This window comes from Cariama cristata, unplaced genomic scaffold (assembly GCF_000690535.1).
Source record: "Cariama cristata isolate BGI_N322 unplaced genomic scaffold, ASM69053v1 scaffold17093, whole genome shotgun sequence".
Taxonomy (NCBI): Eukaryota; Metazoa; Chordata; class Aves; order Cariamiformes; family Cariamidae; genus Cariama; species Cariama cristata.
Genome location: NW_009608005.1, coordinates 24,891 through 36,098, shown reverse-complemented (window position 1 = coordinate 36,098; position 11,208 = coordinate 24,891). Strand labels below are relative to the sequence as shown.

General features: G+C 40.3%; 1 protein-coding gene across 1 annotated transcript in view; it reads right to left on the bottom strand.

The window, feature by feature from the left end:
* The window catches only part of MADD (MAP-kinase activating death domain), a 61,680-nt gene that overhangs the window by 32,127 nt on the left and 18,345 nt on the right, over positions 1-11,208 (bottom strand). Inside the window, exons 14-19 of the mRNA XM_009696972.1 lie at positions 10,901-11,002; positions 8,921-8,980; positions 8,357-8,459; positions 7,135-7,321; positions 6,809-6,959; positions 4,117-4,323 (exon numbers count right to left, since the gene is read on the bottom strand). Of these exons, the coding sequence (XP_009695274.1) occupies positions 4,117-4,323; positions 6,809-6,959; positions 7,135-7,321; positions 8,357-8,459; positions 8,921-8,980; positions 10,901-11,002 (810 nt within the window). The remainder of the gene's footprint in view (positions 1-4,116; positions 4,324-6,808; positions 6,960-7,134; positions 7,322-8,356; positions 8,460-8,920; positions 8,981-10,900; positions 11,003-11,208) is intronic.

The window sequence follows — 11,208 nt, the reverse complement described above, 5'->3', positions numbered from 1 at the left end:
CTTTCCATTTGCTTAGCCCCGAGTCAAAATAGCGACGAGGCACTTGCACTTCTCTATCCCTCACATTCCTCAGCCCTCTGAAATGCGGTCATCTTTTCTGCTCAGAAACATCAGATCATTCCAGCTGCTGGCCTGTGGGTCAAAGGAAACTTTACAACCTGACAGGCTGAACTGACTCCCAATGCTGGGCACTGCCCTCTCTCACTAGCACGGGTAAAGCTGGGAATGCTATACAGGAAGATACTCTTAGAAAAACGGCAAAGGGAAGGAAAAAGAAGTACAATGTTCTCTACTGCTCTTCAAGGAAACTTGCTGAGCAGCTGAAAGGTCACTTGTAGTGTGTCAGAAAACCATCCCACCCTGCAAATGGCAGAAATTAGGGCAAGACAGGCTCTAAAAAAGTTTTATTTAGCAAAGTGCCTACTGGAAAAAAAATAAAAAATAAAAAAGGATAGTGTCATGATTGTGGAGGAAGGCTCCAAAGTATCATCATTAAACATATCAGGAGCAAGCCAAAAGTAGCAAGGGAGAAAAAGCTAGAAAGACGGCTGCTAGCCAACTGATTTCATGATTGATGGATGTTCCTTCAACTTTCATAAGTACACAGATGGATAGGATAAAATTGCTTATGGATCCAAACAGCATCCTATAGGCTTAGCTAGCTGAGCACACACTGACACAGATAATCTTTTCAAGGTGTACTGAATTTGTTTGTTAAAGGGCTTTGAAAACATGTGGCCTCTTAAGTGCCCAGTCTATATGGCTTTACTTTAAAAAGCACCAGGCTGAAAGCTACAATACCTGCCATTAAATTACTTTTAGCTGACTTGCCTGTTAATTCAGGGTAAAGTATATCCTAGCACATTAAAAACAGCCTACATTTTACTCTCAACTGCTTTGTCAAAGAAGAAAAGGAAAACCTCAAATAAACTCAAGGGGCATAAAATACTATGCCTGTGACTTTGTTACCTGAGCCTGAACTAAACAGGACAGTAGGTCCAGAAAGGATCCAATGCAGACAGGGCAGGGAGCACAATCTTTCCTGTTTCAAAAGACTGTCAAAATAAAGTCATCTGCCAGCATTAAACCATTATTTAAAAAGTAATCATGGAAACTTCAGTAAGTACTGACATTTTCATTAACAGTTACTGCAAGCATGCAATAAACCAAACTAATCACTAATGTAAAGGGGGAAACTATTAACTTTAAAGCCACCAGTGTCCTAACAAAAAGGCCAACACTACAGGTGATGACCATGGACCCTGGAAGACAAGAACCCCAGAAGTAAGGAAATAATTGGTGATCTTTTAGGAAACAAAGTATCAGAAGCATCATCTTCACAACTAACTTCCCAGCTAAGCAATTAGGTATTAAAGCACAGTGAAGACAATCCTCAACTGATAAAAATCCATCACTCTTCACCTCAGAAATAAGAATTTTGAATAACAACAGTCCTCCCCGTTACAAGGGAGCATCCTACATACTTCAGAGGTACACAAGAAACCATAAACTTTCTGAAGGTGAGTAAGAAAAGGCAGTCAAGCGAGAACATATCCACCCCGAACTTTGGAAAACTCTGAACTTCCTGGCTGTTGTTCCTGTAGTACGACAAAACATTCAACTACCATACCTCTACATCTCAGAGATGCAGTTTAATTGCCACACTAACATACCCTTTATGTATGGCTATTGCAAACAGCGCCATACGTGATTTTACTCCACCATACTGATGACTTACTTTCTGTTCTAGTATTTCCTCTTGTAACTAGGTCAAAAGGTTAGCAGCCTAATTTGTATTTTGCCCATACAATACTAACAGATTCGTTGAGAGTTTTATTTACATATTTGCAACTTGGGGCTGTAAGCACCTTCCAGACCTCATAGAATCAAGGAACTGCTGAGGTTCAAAGGGACCTCTGGAGATCATCTAGTCAAACCTCCCTGCTCAAAGCAGGGTCAACCAGACCAGGCTGCTGCAGGATCACATCCAGTCAGGTGTTTGGCTGTCTCCACAGATGGAAAATCCACAACCTTTCCAAGCAACCTGTTCCAGTGTCGGATCACCTTCACATAAAAACATTTTTTCTCATGTTTAAATGGAATTACTTACAAATACTTTGTTATTTCAGCAACATGTAAATGTTTACCAAATGCTTCTTCCCTAAAGAAGTCAGTTTGAATGAGAAAGTCTGCATTTCACTACAGAAGGAATTTCAGCCTAGCCATGACTAACTCTGGTCCTGTATATCCAAAGTATTGTCTTACACTGAAGCTTCCAGAACAGAACATAAAGGAAGTATAATAGCCAATTAGCTTTAAATTATCTTCCTGCAAGACAGCAATCTTTCCTTCTAGATCTCAAGAGTCACATGATCATGGGCACTACATTGTTTTCACAGTTATTTCTTGAAGACTGACTTGCATACTAGTTCATGGCTCTTAGTGACAGACAAAACCAGTTAGGAAGAAAGGCTTCAGAAAAAAACATTAAAGTCTTTTGAACTTTGATCAGTTTTGGTGAAACCATATCCTTCTGGTAACTTAGTTCCACAGAAGACAAGTAGAACTCATTAGAGCAACAGAACCACCAAGAAGAATTTACCTCTTGCCCGTCCTTGAAGATTATGAATTGTTTAAGGCTAATATTCTGGTAACAATAGTTAACAGAACATATTAAGTAGCACTTCTTTTGAAAAGCACTTCTTAGGACGCTTCACAAACATGGACTGTCTGATCTCTATGATTTCCATTTCTATGAGGCTTTAATTTAATCTGAGGCAAAGAAGCAGTCTCAGCAATCCAATCAAAAGATCTCTCTCCATTCTTTAAAAGAACATTGGCCTAGCGTCTGTTTTATTCTTAGTTGTCTCAGAAGCATACTTTCCTCTTTCTCTTTTCTACAGAAAAGAAATTAAGTACCCAGAGCAAAGCAGACCACTAAACTGAAATGTTGGAAATCTGAATCCCTTTTAAGCTCCCTGACAGATTTCCAAATAGAGTGCAAGACTAGTTTCTGAGCAACTGCCTCCATAGATTACCTCCTGACACAAGAAAGCAGATCAAGTCAGAGGGGTTCAGTATCAGTTCCAAAGGACTCGACACCACTCAGCCTGCAGCTATTAGGTGGGTATAAGAATGAATGTCTGCACTCCTGCCACGTAACTGCCCAACACACACATTCCCTTGTCTTATGGCACATACTGCAGGTACAGCCTCACAGTAGCATGCTGCTTTCAGAAGATTAATCTTTCATACAATGATTCCACTAACAAGTTATTTTAAACAGGCTATAAGAAGCAACGGATAAAATTTAACATGACATTTTTGGAGTTGACAAAGAATTTCCCTCATATGCTGATGGTACTTTTCTCTTGTTTACAATGCAGAGCAGGTTGGATCCAACCGAAACAATTTTTTTCTCCCCCCTCCCCCCCCCAAAAAACTCTGTAAAGCCCTTTTTAGGTAAAACAGTTTAAAGCCTACCTCTAACTTTTTCCCAGACATAGGGAAAAGCTATACCAGCTAAAAAATTGGACTGAGAAAATTTCCAGTGACCAGCCTAGCAGATGCTGTTTAGAAGGACACGCATTCTATTTGCTATTGCATAGAAGGAAGATCCATCAGTCCTGCTCACGAAAACAGTAACTCTACAACTAAAATATTTTTGGCAGTTTTTAATTATTAAAAATCAGCAGATCCTGGGTCCCACTTCTAACAGGATGCTATCTAGATAATCCACATGTAGTCAGCAATGACTAGAAAGCCTTTGTTTCATGTAGTCCCTTCCACAGTTGCCCTTTCCAAAGTCCTGCTGGCCCTGTTTCCCTTCTGCCATTTCCTGTTGCTTGAAAACATCAATTGCAGAGCAAAAATAAAGTGTCTAAAGTGTAATGAAATTTAGAAAAAATTAAGATTAGAAAGCTTCTGAGAGAAAACTGCCCTGGATAGTTTATCCAAGAGTAGAGTGAAAACACATATGATTGTTCCTTGTGATCCAAGGTGTAAATGAAGCATGTTACAGCAGCAATGTAGTGTGTTAAAATGGAGAGAATGCAAATAGAACCTAATGCCAAAACGGAAGTCCCTCCTGCACTTCACATGCACCTCAATACACACCAATGGAAGCAATAAAATTTTCTTCCTTTAGACTCCTTGTGTCAAACTCCCTCGGCCCTTTGCCTGCAGGGCTCGGTGCCTTTGGCATTAGCTGAGGTACCGGCAGCTGCATCGCAGGTTTTGGCTCCACTCTCGGGGATGACGCAGGATCCTTGCCAATTGGAGTGACAGATCCATCCGTTGGGCTTCGTTTTCTCTTTTCTGGTTCTTTAAGGGGGTGGGGGGAAGTGTTGAAAAAAAGAAAAAAGAAAAGAAACGTAAGGAAAAGGAAATGAGAGCAGGAAAAGGAAGATGAGACAGATGGTCTCACCTAAATTATTAAGCCTGGCACTGAAACAGCTCAGTCTCACATTTGTTCCCATAGGTCACCATGGCCTGCACATATTCTGACACACTGGTGGAAACAGTAGAGGAGAAAGCCAGAGTGCTGGTTTTGGGATACTCAAATTATTTCCTTCCTGGATATTCGAAACCTAGGAATCTTCTTTGACACAGTAAGTGTAGTATCTCCTATGCTGAGTTGTGCAAAATCAAACAACTCTGCATAAACTACCAAGAATATCACTTCTGGAATATAAGCAAGCTCCTCTCACAGTGAAAAGATAACAAATACAATTATCTTTGATGGGTAACACTAAATGAAACTTCAGTTAGGAAAAAAATAACAAACAAAAAACTATCAGCTACAGCTCTTCCATCATTCTCCAAGACTTTCTATAATCATATGTCCCCAAAGGCAGTTGGGATTATTGCTCTGGATCAAACTCCACAGTTTGAATTACAGCAAAACTTTCAGAATAGAATAATTAAAATTAGGTTTTCCATAAAGAACCTCCTGTAATCCTGCTCAAACTGTTCCAATAGCTGATGAGGCTAATCGTCAAAATTTCATATCCTAATATCTCAATTTGTTGTACTACTAGACCTTGTGATACCTTTGTCCAGTAGATTGAAAATTCTGCTATCAGCAACACCTTTCCAATCAACAGCTAACACTCCACAGACTGCACACCTCCATATTTCAGAGCAAAAGTGCTTTCCCAATTCCTTGTAGGCCTTCTCAGAAACCTCCTCAATTTTTCAAGATGTGATGATCAGACCTGGAATCTACCCACTGCCTCAGCTTTGGGTCTTGTTAATGACATATCCAGAGACAAGACAATAGCTGCATCCCAAATCTATATTCCCAGGTTTACACAGCATCCCCCTCTCCAGTTTTTACAGACACAGTAAAGAGTGGGAAGTTCACACACAGTTGCCATTTTCAAAGACACTGCTTCCCAGGACATAGTTCCTAATCCTGCTATTATTGCCAACTGTCCTTCTTCCTAAACACAAGTTCTTAGTTTGGACATATTAAAATAAATTAATGACAACCACGCTTTATTAAGATACAGCTTCCTTTAGACAAATAACGTATATCCATCATGTCCTGTTTGAACAGTATGCATCATATGCAAACTGAAAAATTTTAGGCTTACTTAGATCATTACTATATGTTAAATAACATTAAGACAAGCACTAACTTCTACAAAACATTTCTAGAAATACCTAGATCAACTCATTGAAAACATAAAAGGTAAAACATACTAAACAGCTAAAATTTGACTATAAATCAAGATGTCCTGCAATAATGAGAGAAGTCCTTCAAAGATGTATCAAGGCTTTAAAAGTTTATATCAAATTTTGTCTATTGTGACCACAATGAATTTACTGGGTAAACTCTGCTTACCATCAGATTATGGTATCTGGCATTATATTAGCAAGACTGTGCTCTAAAACCACCAAGTTTTACATCAGCCACTCTATAATTTTGCTTAGGATCAGTGTCAGACTAAACGGCTTGTAATTACTAAGATCAGCCTATTCCCTACATTCAGGACTGCCATGCTAGCACAGCCTTCCTGACCTTCCTCAGCATTCTAACAATGACTGGAAATGAACACCTGTAACCCACAGGGCATCTAAGCCAACTCACAGAAGTTGGCTATAACATGTTTAGTATATAAAGTGTATAGTATTTAAACACTATAAAGTGTTTAATAGATGTTACTCCTCTGCTACAATGAAATAAATAGCTTTTCATTATTTGAGATTACAGCTGAGGCAGATATTAGGCAGAGAGGTAGCATCTTATCTTTTGCTCTTTTTCCTTATGCATGCATTTTCTTATTTTGGATTAAGAATCAGATTTTAAGGAAAAACTGAAAAATAAAGAGGTATTTTCAGACTTTCTTCTCCAAGAGTACTTAGTGATATAAGAATCTTTGTGTAATGCAAGGTGGTTAGTGAGATATGTGTCTTATATGGTTCCACATTAGAAATATCTCCCTCCCTATTCAGATTGTCTGCAACAACTCTCCAAGACTGCGGTTGGGGCAGTGTTAGCTGAAGGTTTCCCACTATCAGAACTTCCACTTCCTCTGTAAAAGTCCCAGGTTTTGTATCTTGCTGCACAGTTTCCATTTGCAATCAAATATCAGTATGGCCATTATTTTGCTTTGGTCTGGTTACATGTGTGCAAGAAAATGGTTTCAAGCGTTGTAAGGTTTCTGTAACAATGGTACAGTTTTCGCCTATTTTGAAAGTGCTGTACAGCCCCTGAAATATCAGAAGCCACAAAACAGCTGCCTTCACAACAAGGATCTTGTTTGGTTCGTAAACACCATATTCTCATAAACGCTTTTCTTACCTTTGTTGTAATAGTGAGTATGTGCAATCTCCAGCAGGCCAAAAACACTGGCCATGCCTCCCAGGCCAGCATTTGCATATGACTGCTCCAGGCTCAACACGGTGCACTTCAGCAAGTCCAGCATGCCTTTATAAACCTTGCGGCTGATCTCCTGCAACAAAACTCTCATCAGTGTCGCTATTTCAGAAGTGAGAAAGTAATTCAGGAACATAAATTCCAAAATTGCTGTAACACCAGCTTTTAGGAGGCAATTTAACAAAAAACCTTCTATGAATTGAGCCTCAGAACACACTAGGTATGAGGACCCTGCTGAGTTCAGCACTGACCACATCCTGTATGACATCCTGCCGAGCATCTTCTTCTGACTGGATCGTGCGATTCAGCTTGCTTAGTACAAAGACGCGGAGCTGCTCACTCTCCAGCAGACGTCGGACTCTCTTCATGTTCAGCCAGCCAACACCTTGCCCATCAAGAACATTGTGTACCACCTCCTTCAGGAACTGCTGGTTCTCACTGACGGATTTAAGAGGAAGCAAGCAAAAGTTAGCCCTTTGCATACCTTGGCATGCATGGGAAGAGACATACGGCCAGGACACACACAGAAATGCTAACTTTACAAGAAAAATTCAAATCTAGCTATGCCTGCTGCTAACAACTGCACACAGCCCAAGCTCTGTTCTACAGGTGTAGTATCAACTATTTTATTTTGTCCGTTATTTCCTATAAGCCATCATGAGATTTTCCTCTAGTCCCTCTAGCTACCACTCTCCTCACTCCTCACCTTCACAGCACTCCTCAGAATCCACAGGAATCCTCTATGCCACAACCTTCTCCCACAGCCACCTTATCTGACCTGTAGGCTTTCCTTGAAAGAGGAAGCGCAGCACAGCTAATAGCACTACTGCAGCAGCCATGGCACGTGTACTGCTTCGGCTTGTTTTGCCACAGGCAAGGGAACGGTAAGAAGGGAATTCCTGTGCAACCTGCTGCATTTCCCAGTCTGAACTGCAGTTATTGTTCTTGCTTGTCTCCCAACCCCAGTAGCTCAAAGCAAATTTCACTCTACTCATGACTGCTACATAAGAAGGGGAGAAGAAAGTACAGGCACAGGTCAAGTAATGTTTACGTGCACCCTTCAGTGTCCCTTCTCTAGGCTGAGAAAACAATTTCACATGAATTCATGGAATCCAACTGCTTTGTATGACTCAGCTGATCCCCTGCATGATGCAGTAAAACTCCGCTGGCTAGACTACCTTGTTCAGAACAGACCCAGTTACAAAGAATAAATACCAAGTTAAAGTAGGGACCTAGAATTTTTTGGACCTCGGTCAGCAAGAGGATACATTTCGGAGCACAGAAAAATATGTATGTGCACTATTAACTGTAAGACCATCCATATCAAATCTTCTCAGAGAGTAATATGTGCAAGCTTAGGGCCACAGAAAAGTACTATTTAGTTTTCAGCAGCTAGAATTCTGAGGAAATATTGGCCAAGTACAAAACCACTCTAACAACACTTCATACTCAAAAAACACTGAAAAATATTACCTGGAATTGGTAGTTCGTCCCTGAGGTGATGGAGATTCCCTCTTCACTGTTGGGCTGTGCTTAATGACTGAAGACTTTTGATCCACAAGGGCTCGTCTGTTTCCTAAACGGGAGAGGAAACAGGATGAGAGGAAGTGGTGGGAGGAAAACAATCTGATTCCAGGACAGCAACAAGCAACGCTAAAAGGTTGTCTAACACACCTATTCGGATTACAGGTAACAGACTTCAAACAAAATGGAAACTCCAAAAAAGCAGCAGCGTATATCATATTCTAGCATCACACATCGGCAGAAAACAGTAATGGGAGTAATGCAGAGAGAAAAAGAGAAGATGGTAATGGGAGCAGGAGGTGAAAGGCAGGAAAAGTTTGGCTGCTCTGCATGCAGTTCCACAACAAGAACCATCTTCAAATTAGTCACTATATGTAAAAGCATAATGCATTGGGGGTGACTAGTATAGATCATGTGGTACTGGTTACCCAGTGAGAAAGGTAGCCCAAAGTCAGGCATAGGGAATGCTGGAAATTGTTACATCATGCACAGCTCATGCTGTAGGGAACCCACCTTCATTGCTTACTGGGCCAGCTTCTGTAATAATCTCCATTATAGTATTTAACCCAAATACTGGGACACAAAATATACAATTAGTAGTGTACTACAATATCTACACTCCCCACCATCAGCATCAAAAGAATCCAACTACCAGCTTCTTCCCAGCCCTCCCTCAAAACAAAACCCAAATGATGCTACAGCAGGAAGGATGCTTGAAAGCCCAAGACAACAAGGGCCAGGGTAATTAATCTTAGAGATAGTGCTTGACTTGAAATTTGGCATCATGGAACCAATGTATTCCATCTTCAAGGACATTATTGCATGTATTGTATTTCAAGGGCACTATCAAAAACATCCGTATCACTGAGGAAAAAATATCGATGGATGTGCATGAAATAAAAATTAAAAAGGAAGATGGAAAGTGGTCAAAAAGCAGCAATGAGATGGAGTCCCAGCATCATTTCCCATTACAGTTCGAAACACAGGGTACCACACACACTTGGTAAGAACAAGTTAATGCAGCAATTTTATACCTGTACAACAGAGACAAAAACATTTAAAAACCAGTGAAGTGCCCAGTGGGAATCCCAGTGAGCCAGCATGCACATGTAAATGAACACGAACACACACACGCACACTTGCACATGCATAAAACAGACTGAGCTACTCCACGGAAATCCCATCCTCATATCTGCACAGTAACATTAAAGGCCCTACAGGATTACGATAGTCAAGAAAAGAACACCAAATTGCAGAAGATGAGGCGCAAAGCATGAACGTGGAATGGCAAACCCCATCACTGTTTTCTTCCAATGCATGGAATCAGTCATTAACTTTACCCACAGAAATAACCCTGACATGAGGCATGTTTCTTATCCAGCACAATTGGACATGAAAACGTAACCAACTGGTAAAAGGTTGTTAAAAACAGCTGTGCAGAGTCTCTGCTAGTGTTTTCACCCTACCAGTCCTGTTCCTCCTCATTTTACACACAGGGAATGATTACTTGTTTCAAAAACAAAGTCCAAAGCAGAAACACAAAAAATAGCTTTTGGCCTTTGTTTCTACAAGGTCAAAGGTCAGCAAAACATCATACCAACCTTCATCCACATCCCTTCCCACTTCCAGATTAAAGTAATCTTTACCGATGAAAATGATGAGGAGGAAAAAAATAAATGAAAAAATCAACATATTAAACCAAAAGCAATAAGTTCTAATCAGATAGAATAACCCAGAAGGTAAAATAAAACCTTTCCCAAGTTTAGCAGCTGAAAAGGTCTCTACACTAAAACACCAGGTACGTGCTCAGTCACCCTTCTGCTATTACATCTGGTACAAGGACAACCAGACTGTCTAACTCCCCACAGTAAGACAGTCATTTCTCTAGTGCCCATTCAGACATGTTGTCTAATGCAGACAAACAAGAGATGTTCCAATGAAAAGACTGTGCACATAAGCTAGGGATCAATCTTCACTCTGAATAAGCTGAAATATGTTTATAATTTGATTTTGATCACAAATCTTCTTTTTAGTGAACTGAAAAGACCATAAACACTTTTGAAACCTGTGCAAACTGCAGTCTCCATGGGACGCTGGCATTATCCCCACTTACAAATGCAGCATCGTTGCGCTAACAAGTTACCTAAGACTAATCATGAAGATAGTGGCCGTACAAAAGCAGCATCTACCTCTTGGTTCCCATTCTAAGTACTTAAAAATAGAACAAAACAAAATACAAAACAAAACCAACATTCACAGTGTATCCGTTAACACAGGTTAGACTAGCCAGCCTCCCATCCCAACACAACCCAATCGTTGGGAAGAAGTCTGACTGAGAAATATCAAGACAATTTACTGGCTTGACACTTAAGACATGTACTACCCAAACTACCAAAATCTGTCACCCCCAGGATTCCTGTTAGGGGTAAGACCTCAGACTGCCAAGTCACAAGAAATGTAAAGGCTGTAGAAGACAAAGGGAAAAACGGTTACCTTTCAGGCTGGGAAAGGGAGTATTCTTGTCTCTCCCAACTTTGGTTGGTAGGGCTAAGTTGGACAGACTGAAACTTGTGCTGTGGTTTCTGTACAGGCTGCCTATGACAGAAGAAGAAAACAATTATATGCCTAATGCTCACTGCACACACCCAAACTTCCTAACCTTCCTGTTATTCACCTTCTTATTCCAGATCCTTAATGATTAAGTTCTTCTTTATTACCCAAAAGTCTCACAAGCATAACATCATCTCACTTACACTGCAACCACATCTGTAATCAGATTATTCTAAATTGTACAAAAACAT